This window comes from Syngnathoides biaculeatus, chromosome 2 (genome assembly GCF_019802595.1).
Source record: "Syngnathoides biaculeatus isolate LvHL_M chromosome 2, ASM1980259v1, whole genome shotgun sequence".
Taxonomy (NCBI): Eukaryota; Metazoa; Chordata; class Actinopteri; order Syngnathiformes; family Syngnathidae; genus Syngnathoides; species Syngnathoides biaculeatus.
This window is the reverse complement of record NC_084641.1, coordinates 40989411-41003346: the sequence shown is the minus strand read 5'-3', so window position 1 is coordinate 41003346 and position 13936 is coordinate 40989411. Positions and strand designations below refer to the sequence as shown.

Sequence of the window (13936 nt, the reverse complement as noted above, 5' to 3'; positions counted from 1 at the left end):
AACCAAGCCAACTATGACTATATATTTGAAATGTCGCATACAACTTTGTTTCATTCATTTATTTTTAACCCATAATGATATCCCTGTCTGTTTTTCTTGGTGTAAAACTGAATTATTACTTGCAGAATATCTTTAGCAATGCATGTTGAAAGCTGAATGATACCACCAAACAGTTTTAAGGTTAATGTTATGAGGTCTCCTATTTTTAAAATACAGAATTAGATTTTTGAGCACTGTATTATCGGTGCTTTGATCCTCTATCAGGCTGCGCCAAGGTGGAATTTTAACATTATGCACCATTGCATCCTGCAATTTCTACTTTGGCTTCAGACCAGACCTGTTTTCCTCAAAAAAGAGAAAATCTCATCCACTTTCACCATTTTTTCTTCTATTATTCACATACCCCGACATTCATTAAAGCAACAGCACTTCTCTTTTTTTTTTTACTTTTACCATTATTATCGACAGTAAACACAAGCAGCACGTCTAACTCTCTTTGCTGTACGTTGCCCAGGCTGTGTTTCAAACTAAAGCACCAGTGGTGGGCAGTGTTTGTAATTATGAGTGTACCCCTTTAAGAGCGGGAGGTGGCTGGTGTCAGGTAAACAAGGAAGTAGAGTGTGTGGGATGGTGTAGCCGAGCAGCAACTTATTAGAGACCGTGTGTGGTCGTATTTAAAAAAAAAAAAAAAAGTCAGGCTGTGGTTCACTGTGCTGGATCGGTTTTCATGTGCACTGAGTGTGTGATAAAAGTGCGCAATTGCACAGGTGCACATCTTAGAGGGAAGATTGCCGGGCCATAAAGTTGGGAAGGAGAGGCTTACTTTGGTGGTTGGGGGTCATGCTGTTGGAGACTTCAAGCTGAAACCATTGCTTGTCTATCCTTCTGAAAACCCCAGGGCACTCAAAGGGATATGGAAGAGAATCCTACTAGTCATCTGGAAGTCAAATAGGAAGACATGGGTGACGCTTGGTCCAGTGGCACAGTGTCCATCCACTTAATGGGCTTACTTTTGCTCGATAATGCTCCTGGCCATCCTCCTACTTTGGGTGATTTCCACTCCAATATTAAGGTGGTTTACCTCCCACCCAAGACGACATCCCCACTGTAGCCCATGGATCAAGAAGTCATCTTGTCCTTCAAGGCATACAACCTTAGATGGACTATGCCTCTGGCGTTGGGAGAGGGTGGAAAATCAAGAGGGCTTAAACCTCAAGGACTTCTGGAGGGGCTATAACATACGTGTGACCATTATGAACATTGCTGATGCATGGAATGAGGTGAAGCAGACAAAATAAATGGTGTGTGGAAGAACGTGTGTCCCCAATTTTTGAGCAACTTCCCTGGCTTTGAGGAGACTCCTGAGTTAGTGATACATAGTTGTCGAAGTCAGTTAACGGTTGGATCTGGAGTTGGACAAGGACGACATCACGTAAATTATGGATTTCCAAGGAGAAAAGTTATCAGCAGAGAAACTGATAGAATTGGATAAGCAGATGATGCAAGAAGACGACTCTCCAGAAGTAAGGAAATACACACCCAAAGGCTGAGCTGAGGCTTTTGCACTCCCGGAACAAGCCATCGCACGATTCTAGGCAGATGATCCCAATATGGAACGATTTTCAAAAGTTTCAAGAGGAGTGATGGACAGTGTACAGTAATCCCGTGAGATCTGGGAGGAAAAGAGGAATCTTTCCAACCTGACAGACATCAACAAGCACTTCACCAAGGTGGAGAGGACAGTACAACTTGCACATGCTTCCTCAGCAACATCTCTCACAGCCTCCCCTTCTTCTTCTCCATCCACCTCTCAGCAGTAATGTAGAGCATTTTATTTTTTTATTCCAATTTATCTGTCTTTCATACAAAGTATTTTGATATGATTTCTGACTTTGATGGTGAAATCCGACTTCCAACGAAATTAGATAATAAATATCAACAAGTTCAGTCCTAATTGATGGCCTACAAAAAGGTTTCATAGCCAAGGTGTGAGTCAAGATACATCTCATGATGGGTAAGCGCAAAGAGCTCTCTCAAGAGTTACTCAAGAGTAGTTAGTTACTATAGAAATTTCTCTCGTTCTTTATTGTTGTTGCTTTGTTGTTCTTGTTCTGTATGTCGTACCAGAGCAGCACCGACTGCTGGGGAAAAATTCCTTGTGTGTGTTGACACACTTGGCCAATAAAGCTGATTCTGGGCCAATAAAGTTGATTTTGATGACAAGATAATCAAGAGAATGATCCAAAACATACAGCCAACGAAACTCAATTGGTTTCAAAGAACAAATATAAAGCTAATAAAATCGTCCCCCTGACGTGAATCTAATTGAAATTCTACAGCAAAAACTGAAACTCAAGGTCCATAGAAGAAGATTTGAAGCCTCCTTGTGTGAAGAAAAAGACAATATCACACCAGAGCAAAGCATGCGACTAGTTTCTACATAAAGGAGGCGTCTTGAAGCTGTCATTAACAAGGGCTTTTGTACAAAGTACCGTAATTTCTCACCCACAACCATGTATAATATGTACCCCCAGAGTTGAGCTCAAAATTCTGGAAAACCCCTTCGACCAATGTGTAATGCATTTTTACAATGCATGACCTTGCTTCTACCCATATCATCAAAATCAAGTATTATCTGTATTTTTTTTCTAAAGAATTACAGGGTTGCCTCGCTACTTACTCTTTTTGCAACTTCAGTTCTTTGTGTTGTTTATTCATCCCCCCAAAAATGAAAAAAAAAAACCTTGGAAAAATACAGGCATATTTGCATATTGCAGGAAGATGCATTGATGCAAGGTCCCTGACACGACATTGACCAATGAGTGCATTGTGTGGCTGTATATCATGAGCTGATAGGCTGTGCATCATCGAAGCCTCTCCCAGCAACATCCGTTCAACCCTTTCCCTTGTACTTCCTTTCCGCCGTTTTCTATGCTGCGCTGTGCTGATGGGAAAGCTTCCTCTGAAGTTCCCAAGAGGAAGATGATGACAATCAGTGAAAAAGTAAAACTTTTGGATATGAGCAAACAGCAGAAGTTGCACTTTTGTGGCGCGCCATTATGGCGTGATTCACAATGCTTCCTCTGAAACTCCCTAGAGGAATATAACGCTCAGTGAAAATGTAAAACTTTTGGTTATGATCAAAGACGGAAGAAGTTACGTTTTTGTGGCGCTCCATTATGGCAATCTATATCTTCTCTGTTTTTCCTCCATACGTAATGTTGGTCTATATGGCCAAACAGCTCCGCTTTTGTTTCATCAGACCACAGAACATGTCTCCAAAATTTAGGATCTTTGTCTTAGTGTCTTTTTGCAAACTGCAATCTGGTCTTTTTAAGTTTCTTTAGGAGTAATGGCTTCATTATCAGTGAGTGGCCTTTCAGCCCATTTTGGTGCAGGACTCATTTCTCTGTGGATAATGACACTAACCAGCTCCATCCAGCATCTTCACAAGAGCTATAGCTTTTGTTCTGGAATTGATTCCCACATTTTGGACCAAAACATGTTCCTTTCTGGGACACAGAGCCCATCTCCTTCTTGAGTGGTGTGATGGCTGCACATTCCCATGATGTTTATACTTGTGTGTTCTTTGAATTGCTTCGTATTGTGGCACCTTCAAGCATCTGGAAATTACACTCAAGGATGAGCCAGACTTGTGGACCGCCACAATTCTCTGATTTCCGGGCAAATTTCTTTGTTTGTCCCGTGATTTCAAACAAGGAAGTAGTGTTTGAGGTGTGGTCTTTAAAAAATCTCCAGCTGTGCCGTCAATGAACGCACATGTCAGTTAACCTATCAGGAACTTTAAAAGCCATTACATCATCTGTGATTCCCCATGTTCTTTAAAGACACAGTACCTTTTGTGTGTGAAAGTTGAGACCTCGAAGAAAGTCATATAAAATTCTGTAAGAAATTATTTGTATTATTGTGACATTTAACAAAATTAAATAATTTTGGTCATCCTGACTGACCTGAAACAAGAGAGGCATAGTGTGATTAGACGTCAGACAGTGAGATGAAAAATGAAAGGTGTGTTTTTGTACAGTGTATGTAAACGTCTAGCTTCAACCCTATATCCAGCCATTCACCAATCCACTTATCCGGACCAGTTCGCAGGGGCAGTAGCTTTGCAGGGAATGCCCTGACGTCCCTTTCCACAGCCACTGCATCCAGCCCTCCCAGGGTGTCCCAAGGCTCAGGTGGTGTGAGTTTCCATTTCACAATGGACTCTCCTCTCCCCCAGTAGTTGGAACACCCTTGCCTTAAAAAGGGAGAACACCACCACAGTCTGCCAATAAAGAGGCATGTCAACCAGGACAACCGCACAACATCCACAGCCATCCGAACCGAGAAACTTTTTAACCAACCGGGTGACCTCAACCCCAGAGATAGGAGAGCCAACTCATCACCATGTAGTAATCAGTTTACAGCTCTGCCCTCTCTTCAAGTTACCCAAGTCTGATGGTTGGTTGTCTTGGTAACAAGTACATATGTGGGCACTCTTATGCTTGAAAATGGTGTTTGTTATGAACAACCCGTGTTGAGCACAGAAGTCCAGTCACAGAACACCGCTCGGGTTCCAGTCAGGGGGGTTGTTCTTCCCAATCATGCCTTTCCAGGTCTCACTGTCATTGCCCACGTGAGCAGCAGGATGTTAGAGTCCCCTGCAGAATCGCTCTCCAGCACTCCCTCTAAGGACTCCTAAAAGGGTGGGTACTCTTGAGCTGTTGTTTAGTACATAGGCACGAACAACAGTTACAACACGTCCCCCTACCCAAACGAAGGGAGGGTACCATCTCGTCCACCGGGGTGAACCTCAAAATACAGGCCCCATGCCGGGGGGCAATACGTTGACCTGCACCTGCTCAGCTCTTATTTTCATGTGCAACATTAGAGTGGAAGAGAGTCAAACCCCACCTAAGATGACTGCTATCAGAGACCAAATCATGTGTGGAGGCGAGCCCAACTATAGTTAGTCAGAACTTCTCAACTTCACACACCAGCTCGGGCTCCTTCCCTGCCAGAGAGGTGACATTGCATGTCCTTAGAGTAATCTTCTGTAGCCAGGGATCAGATCGCCAAGGTCCATGAATTCGGCCACCGACAGTTCACACTGCACCTGACTCCTATGGCAGCTCCCACAGGTGGTGAGCCCATGGGAAAGGGGCCCCACGTGACCCTTTCAGGCTGTGCCCAGCCAAGCCTCATGGGTGCAGGCCCAGACCACCAGGGGCTCGCCTTTGAGTCCCACCTCCAGGACTCTACCTCCAGGAGGGGCCCCCCAGTGACCAGCGTCTGGGCAAGGGAAACCAAGATTCAAAATTTGTATTGGTTATAGGGTTTTATGGAGTCATACTTTGGTCCTTCACCTTGGACCTTTTTGTTGTGCGTGGCCCGATCAGGGGCATGAGGCCCCAGGCAACATAGCTCCTAGGATCATTAGGACTCAGAAACTCCTCCACTACAATAAGATGGCTCATGGAGGGGTCAATAGTATATGCAGTCATGCATACCCCAGTCACACTGGAATGAATGTGTAGGAGACACCTTTTTCATAACCTTTTTGGAATAAAAGTGTACAGCTAGTTCATAACCTTTAGATGGCAGCATACATTTATCAAAGGCGAATATTTTTCCATTTTCCCTTATACCAATGTACATTACACACCACTGACTTGACAATTTTGGGGGGAGGAATTATGCACTATACACGATAAATTGCAGTATTAAATAGCAGCTGGTGTCTTGCATACTTTTCCCCTGTCACATCATTAGATTATTCTACTTGCTTTGTATGTATTCTTGGGTTGTTTCATATCCATTACTTGGGTTGTTCAAAAATCAGGTGAAATTTTCATGTAAATACCATCCTTAGAAATACATTTAATGAGAAAAATAGTGGTGTTCAATATTTATTTCAGTCGCTGTATAGATATTCACACACACACATTCCATACATAAATAAATGCACTAACATATATGTTTGTGTGTGAAATTTATTTTTCTAATCTTACAATAACCACATGAAGAGTGACTAACAGTTGAACACTGTGTACCTGAGGCTGTGCTGGTGATGGAGCGTCTGGATGCTGGACAAGCAGCTGGCTCTGTTCCGCTCTCTGAGGCACCATGGGACTGTTGCCCATGGCCATCATGGCTACGCTGTGTCCAGATGGGCTCTGCTGGGACAACGCTGCCTTCAGACGCTACATGAAAATGCATCAATCAAGAGGGAAACTTTTATCACAAACAGCATAGGTCTTTCAAATGTGTTAAGTGTTGTTTCTAGGGTCTCATTCGAGTGGGAGGTGCCTGGTGGGAGAAGTTGCTCTCGGAGGATGCTTTGGTACCATTCATTATTTATGGCTGTGTTTTTAGGCAAAATTGTGAGTGAGCCCAGTCCCTTGGCTGAGAAGCAACCCCACACATGAATGATCTCGGGATGCTTTACTGCTGGCATGGCACTGGACAGATGGAAGCTCTCACCTTTTCCCCCTGGAAAGCTTTTTTCCAGATGCCCAAACAATCAGAAAAATGACTTTACCCTAGTACTCAGCAGTCCAATTCTGCATCTGTTACAGAATATCAGTCTGTCCTTGATGATCTTCTTGGAGAGGAGTGGGTTCTTTCATGCCCTCTTTGACACGAGGGCATCCTTCAAAAGTCTTCACCTCACTGTGCATGCAGATGCACTCACACCCGCTTGCAGCCATTCCTGAGCAAGCTCTACAATGGTGGTGAACTGATCCCACAACTGAATGAAATTTCAGACCAAGTTCTAGTGTTTTCTGGAATTTCTTGGGTTCAGTGAGTCCTTCAGAACAATTGAACATCACTCCTTTTAGTTCTTGATGATCCAATAAATGGTTGATTTCAGTATAATCATAGTAGCAGCAATATCTTTGCCTGTAAAAGCCCTTTTTGTAGATCAAAATGATGATTGCACGTTTCCATGCCAGTAACCATAGTTAACAGATGAAGAACAATGATTTCAAGCACCACCTTCCATTTAAAGCGGTTATTCTAACTCAATTATCATGACAGAGTGATCTCAAGCCTTGTCCTCGTCTATACTCTAACCTGTGTTAACGAGAGAATCACTGACATGATCAGTTTGTTCTTCTGTGTCAGTGGAAATGTGTATGTACGTGTGTGTGTGGGGGGGGTGAAGTTCATCTATCCATTTTCTTAACCGCTTATCCTCACAATGTTCGCGGAGTGCTTGAGCCTATCCCAGTTGTCACTGATCCGGCAGGAGGCAGGGTACACCCTGAACTGGTTGCCAGACAATCGCAGGGCACATAGGGGAAAAGTCACGCTCACAATCATACCTAAGGGCAATTCATTCTCATGGCAAATAGGTACTTTGATATTAATTTCGGTTTATCTAATCACTTTTCATAACATTCTGGAGTACATTCAAATTCAATAAAAAAAATGAGGCAGTAGATTTTGTAAAAATTAATATTTGGGTCAGAAAATATTGTGAAATGCTCTCAGAAATTCTCTCTCATTATTGTGGCATTTAACAAAATGAAATAATTTTAGGCATATGACAACATGTACACCAGGTTGGACACAAAAGAGGAGAAAAGGATCTTTACTGGTTGGCCAGACAGAGAGCTAGAGATAGGAACGATGTGTAGCAGGTTAGGGTGACTAAGGATAGAGATGGAAATATGTTGACTGGTGCCAGTAGTGTGCTAAATAGATGGAAATAGATGGAAAGAATACTTTGAAAAGTTGATGAATGAAGAAAATGAGAGAGAAGGAAAAGTAGAAGAGGCAAGTGTGAAGGACCAGAAGTGGCAATAATTAATAAGAGGGAAGTTAGAAAGGCACTTAAGAGCAGTTGGTCCTGATGACATACCTGTGGAGGTATGGAAGCAATTTGGAGAGATGGCTGTGGAGTTCTTGACCAACTTATTCAACAGAATACTAGTGGGCAAGAAGATGCCTGAAGAATGGAGGAAAAGTGTGCTAGTTCCCATTTTTAAGAACAAAGGTGATATTCTGAACTGTGGAAACTATAGAGGAATAAAGATGATGGGCCACACAATGGAAGTTATGGGACAGAGTAGTGGAGGCTAGACTCAGAACAGAAGTAAGTATCTGAAAGCAACAGTATGGCTTCATGCCTAGAAAGAGTACCAGAGATGCATTATTTGCTTTGAGGATGCTAGTGGAAAAGTACAGAGAAGGTCAGAAGGACCTACATTGTGTTTTTGTGGAAAGAAAGCCTATGACAGAGTACCAAGAGAGGAACTGTGGTATTGCATGCACAAGTCTGGTGTAGTGGAGAAATATGTTAGAATAGTACAGGAGATGTATGAGGGCAGCAGAACAGTGGTGAGGTGTGCTGTAGGTGTGACAAAAGAGTTTAAGGTGAACGTGAGATTGCATCAGGGATCAGCTCTGAGCCCCTTCCTGTTTTCTGTGGTAATGGATAGGCTGACAGATGAGGTTAGACTGGAATCCCCTTGGACCATGATGTTTGCAGATGACATTGTGATATGCAGTGAAAGCAGGGAGCAAGTGGAGGAACAATTACAAAGATGGACACATGCACTGGAAAGGAAAGGAATGAAGATTAGCTGAAGTAAAACAGAATATATGTGGATACGTGAAATGGGGTTTGGGGGGTTGGGAGTGAGGCTCCAGGGAGAAGAGATAGGGATGGTGGATGACTTGAAATACTTAGAATTAACATTCCAGAGCAATGGTGAGTGTTAGGCTCCAAGCAGAAGAGATAGGGATGGTTGACGATTTCAAATACTTAGAATTGACCCCTCCGTACAGGGCACTTAACCACGCCTCCTGAAGGGACGTCACGCCACGTGCGCTGACGTAAGACAAACAATAAAATCAAATACAATACAATACATTCTGAACTGAGACAGACTCCATGCTTCTGATTTCATTCAAATCAACGATATATTATAGATTCTAAATACAATACATTCTTAACTGAGAGAGACGCCATGCTTCTGATTTCATTCAATCATTCACACGTAGCAATGTTATGCTAGCAGAGAACGTCTCATTCATTTATACGAGACGTGTATTAAAAATCAAATTTAGGGCACATCTTCGTGCAAACACAGTCTGGTTAAGCTTCTGGCCGCGAGCCAGCAAGAAATCAATACGTTTGTGCAGTCCGATCATCACTAAATATCGCTCAACAAAGAATAAGTGTGTCAATCGTTCACACGTAGCAATGTTATGCTAGCGGAGAACGTCTCATTCATTTATACGAGACGTGTATTAAAAATCAAATTTAGGGCATATCTTCGTGCAAACACAGTCTGGTTAACTGTCGGCCGCGAGCCAGCAAGAAATCGATACGTTTGTGCAGTCCGATCATCGCTAAATATCGCTCAACAAAGAATTAAGTGTGTCAATCGTTCACACACAGCAGTGTTATGCTAGCGAAGAACTTCGAATTCATTTATACGAGACATTTATTGAAAAACAAATTTAGGGCATATCTTCGTGCAAACACAGTCTGGTTAACTTTCGGCCGCGAGCCAGCAAGAAATCGATACGTTTGTGCAGTCCGATCACCGCTAAATATCGCTCAACAAAGAATAAGTGTGTCAATCGTTCACACACAGCAGTGTTATGCTAGCGAAGAACTTCGAATTCATTTATACGAGACATGTATTGAAAAACAAATATAGGGCATACCTTCGTGCAAACATGTGTTCCGGTTGATATTAGATGGATTTAGTTGATGATGCGGTCTTCCACAAAGTTTGACCCATCGAAGGCATTTTTCGTACTGGGTCTTCGGTTTTGGAAAGGGTACGAATCGAACTCCACCAACTAGCCTTTCAGGATACCTGTCGTCACTATTACAAAGTCAGTGACTACACCTCTTAACCATATTTTTTGTTAAATAACCCAAATATGCGATAAAACGCTAACTAAACCTATACTGGACTATTCAATGTTGTCAGAGAAAATGGCGAGAGCAAAAACGGGCTTTGGTCTATGCAGATCTCTGGCCTCTGATTGGTCAGTGACGCGGATTGCGCAATATCCACGGAGGGGTCAATTAACATTCCAGAGCAATGGTGAGTGTTAAGGAATTGAAGAACAGGTCCAAGCAGGTTGGAACAGCTGGCGGAACGTGTCTGGTGTGTTATGTGACAGAAGAGTCTCTGCTAGGATAAAGGGCTAAGTTTATAAAACAGTGATGAGGCCAGCCTCGATGTATAGATTAGAGACAGTGGCACTGAAGAGACAACTGAAAGCAGAGCTGGACGTGGTAGAAATGAAGAGTTTGAGGTTCTCGCCAGGAATGAGCAGGTTGAATAGGATAAGAAATGAGTTCACAAGAGGGACAGCCAAAGTTGGATGTTTTGGCATGGACATGGTGCGAGAGAGCAGACTTCGATGGTTTGGACATGTCCAGAGGGGAGAGAGTGCGTACAGTGGTAGAATGGTGCTGAGGATGGAGCTGCTAGGCAAAAGAGCAAGAGGAAGACCAAAGAGAAGGGTTTTGTAAGGGAAGACATAAGGGTAGTTGGTGCGAGAGAGGAAGAAGCAGGAGAAAAAAAAATGACACGCTGTGGCGACCCCTCATGGGACAAGCCGAAAGGAAAAAAAGTCACTTACCTGAAAAAGAGGTTTCGTCTGATTTGATTTCAGTAAGACAAAAAAAAACGTGTTTTTGCACAGTGTATGTAAACCTCTGGCTTCAACTGAATGTTTTTTCGGCATATTTTCCTGAGTTTAAGGTAATTGAAAAAAGAAAAATGAAACACAAAAACATTCATTGTTTTGTATATTTTTAAATAAATGTTGCACTGACAGGATATGCAGTCTGCCCTTGCCCTTTTGCGGTTCACTGTTCGCACCCCCACATATTTGCAGATTTTGCTTTTTTTTTTCATAATGTACCATATTTTACTATCCATAAGGTGCACATAGCGATCTTAAATGTTCTCCTAAATAGAAGGTGAACTTTATGTGCACTCTGAGTTCCAACATCTGTCAATGTTGTGGTGTGACTTGTCAAAAGCACACTGGTTTATGTTGTTAGCATGCACGCTATCACGTTTTTTTTACAACACATGTGAGCTATCATGGCGGCACGGTGGCGCAGCTGTAGCGTGTTGGCATCACGTCTGTGTGGAGCTTGGATGTTCTCCCCGTGCCTGTTTGGGATTTGTCCGGGCACTCTGTTTTCCTTATAGTAAACTTAGTTCACAAGGGTTAAGTGTAACCATAAAAAGTCATATGACAAAAAAACTCAGCCAAAGGAAGGCAGCGCATGGCTGCAGGGTGAAGAAGGGAGAGACAAATGGGGAATCGATAAAAGGTTAAAAATAGAAAGCGAATCAAGTACTTACCATCTTGGCGTCACAGTGGATACTGTAGCCAGAAGGGGAGTTTGAACCGCTGCTGTTGCTTCCCAGAGGAGGACCAGGAATCCCGGGAATGTTTGGTACCATACACATGGGTCGGGCAAGCTTGAGACAAAGTACAATACAGCACATGCTGAAGTAACTGAAAATATTTATCCAAAAAAGTTATTCTTGCAGGCCTTACGTTTATGACAGATTGCATCTGAACAGGCCCTGGAAGGACAGGCACTGCCTGGCCCGAGGGGAGCATCATCATGGAGTAGTGGCTTGTTGGTGAACTAGACAGAAAGTAGAGACGTTTGTTATAGGTGACAAAGATCCAGATGGGCAGAGGAAAAATGGCCCACTTTCCATAATCAACATTACAGTACTATGAGCACCATCATTTGCGGGGGAGAGGGACTCAAACTGACTGCACATAGCAAATTTCTACAAATAATTAACACTCCCCTAAAAGTGATCCTATTTGCCTATGGTCATGTTCTGTCTGAGTAATGTTGTTGCTGACTACCTGTTTTGCTTCTTACCTGTTAGCAGTGTTTTGTTTGTACCGTGAAACCTGAATTTACTGGACCCTGATTTAACGGATATCAGACGTAACAGACCGTCTGGACAGTACGTGTCCAAAAATAGTTTTGAGTTGCCGCTTACTTTATAATATGACTAGATTCAACCAACAGGCTTGGTGGTTATGTTAAATGTGGCGACATTCTATCACAGGCTATGTATTGCCATTTGTCAGACAGTTTTAATGTGGTAATATTTACAGGCCGCGCATTGACGTGTCGGCCATGATGGCATGATTTCCATCCATCCATCCATCCATTTTCTTCGCCGCTTATCCTCACAAGGGTCGCAGGAGTGCTCAAGCCTATCCCAGCTGTCAACGGGCAGGAGGCAGGGTACACCCCGATCGGGTTGCCAGCCAATTGCAGGGCACACAGAGACAAACAGCCCCAATCACAGCTAGGGGCAATTTAGAGTGCCCAATTAATGTTGCATGTTTTTGGGATGTGGTTGGAAACAGGAGTGATCGAAGAAAACCCATGCAGGCACAGCAAGAACATGCAAACTCTACACAGGAAGGGCTGGGATTGAACCCGTGTACTCATAACTGTGAAGCCTACGCTTTCCAGCCGAACCACGGTGTCACCCACATCATTTAATTTCATTCAAAAAAAATTATATTTTCAGATACAGTGCTTATTAACTTCAGAAAGATTACTTGAAAAAAATAAAATACAGAAAACACAAAATACTTCATAATTTTATCATATGTGGTTAAGCAAAATAATGCATTGTAAAAATGCATAGCAAATGGGGAGAGGGCTTTCCCAGAAATTTGAGATCAACTTTGGGGGTGTATATTATATACATGGGTGCACATTACACATGAAATTACAGTAATCTGAACAATAGTCGAACAAATTACTATCTTTGACCTCTGAATTTAAAACCAGTTAATGATCAATGAAAGAAAATGAACATTTTTATAGATTCATGATAATAGCAGCCCTCTGAGGGAAACCATATAACAAAAATTTGTTTTTTGACACCTCTGGTCTACGGCAACAAACGTGGGATGTAGATACACTAATTCCTTTCGGCTCATGAGAACGACTCACTTATACAGTAGTGTTCAAAATAATAGTCCAATGTGACTTACCGGATTAATCAACGTTTTCAGTATATTTTTTATTGCTACGTGTCAAACAAGCTATCAGTAGAAGTAAGTAAGAAAAAGACCCAGCATTAATGTTTTGGAGACAAGGTTCGAGAGAGTAGACTTCGATGGTTTGGACATGTTCAGAAGCGAGAGAATGAGTATATTGGTAGAAGGGTGCTGAGGATGGAGCTGCCAGGGAAAAGAGCAAGAGGAAGACCTAAGAGAAGGTTGATGGATGTTGTGAGGGAAGACATGATGGCAGTTGGGGTTAGAGAGGAAGATGCAGGAGATATGCTACGATGGAAAAAGATGACACGCTGTGGCGACCCGAACGGGACAAGCCGAAAGGAAAAAAAGAAGAAGAAGAAGTAGAAGATTAATGATTTACAAAGTCTTAAGGCTGTGGAATTTGGCAATTTGTTGAAAAGAGGATGTGGAATGCAGCCCTATAGGGGCACAAACAAGTGCAATCTATAGGCCGGGCCCAAGCCCGGATAAATGCAGATTGTTGCGTCGGGAAGGGCATCCGGCGTAAAAATTGTACCAAACAAATATGAGCGTTCATCTAAAGAATCCCATACCCAATCGGTCGTGGCCTAGGTTAACAATGCACGCCCCAGGCACCGCTAACCTGCAGGGCGTCGGTGGAAATTCATCGACTGTGGGTCGAAGACAAAGAAGAGGAGGAAACCGGATCCATCGTCACAAAGAAAAGAGGAATGCACAGAGCCTACGACTGAGTGTAGGAACTTTGAATGTTGGGACTATGACAGGAAAAGCTCAGGAGTTGGTTGACATGATGATGAGGAGAAAGGTTGATATTCTGTGCATCCAAGAGAGCAGGTGGAAAGGTCGTAAGGCTAGAAGTTTAGGAGCAGGATTTAAATTATTCTACCAC

The 13936-nt window shown here is 42.8% G+C and overlaps 1 protein-coding gene across 13 annotated transcripts in view; it reads right to left on the bottom strand.

The window, feature by feature from the left end:
- Positions 1-13936, bottom strand: part of atf7a (activating transcription factor 7a) — a 104847-nt gene that overhangs the window by 14007 nt on the left and 76904 nt on the right. For 12 of the 13 annotated variants that reach the window (XM_061805595.1, XM_061805625.1, XM_061805586.1 and 9 more), the window contains 3 exons: positions 11557-11650; positions 11358-11477; positions 6057-6206 (listed from right to left, as the gene is read on the bottom strand). In XM_061805595.1, coding sequence (XP_061661579.1) covers positions 6057-6206; positions 11358-11477; positions 11557-11650 — 364 coding nt within the window. The remainder of the gene's footprint in view (positions 1-6056; positions 6207-11357; positions 11478-11556; positions 11651-13936) is intronic. The other variant, XM_061805559.1, reaches the window with a different exon arrangement.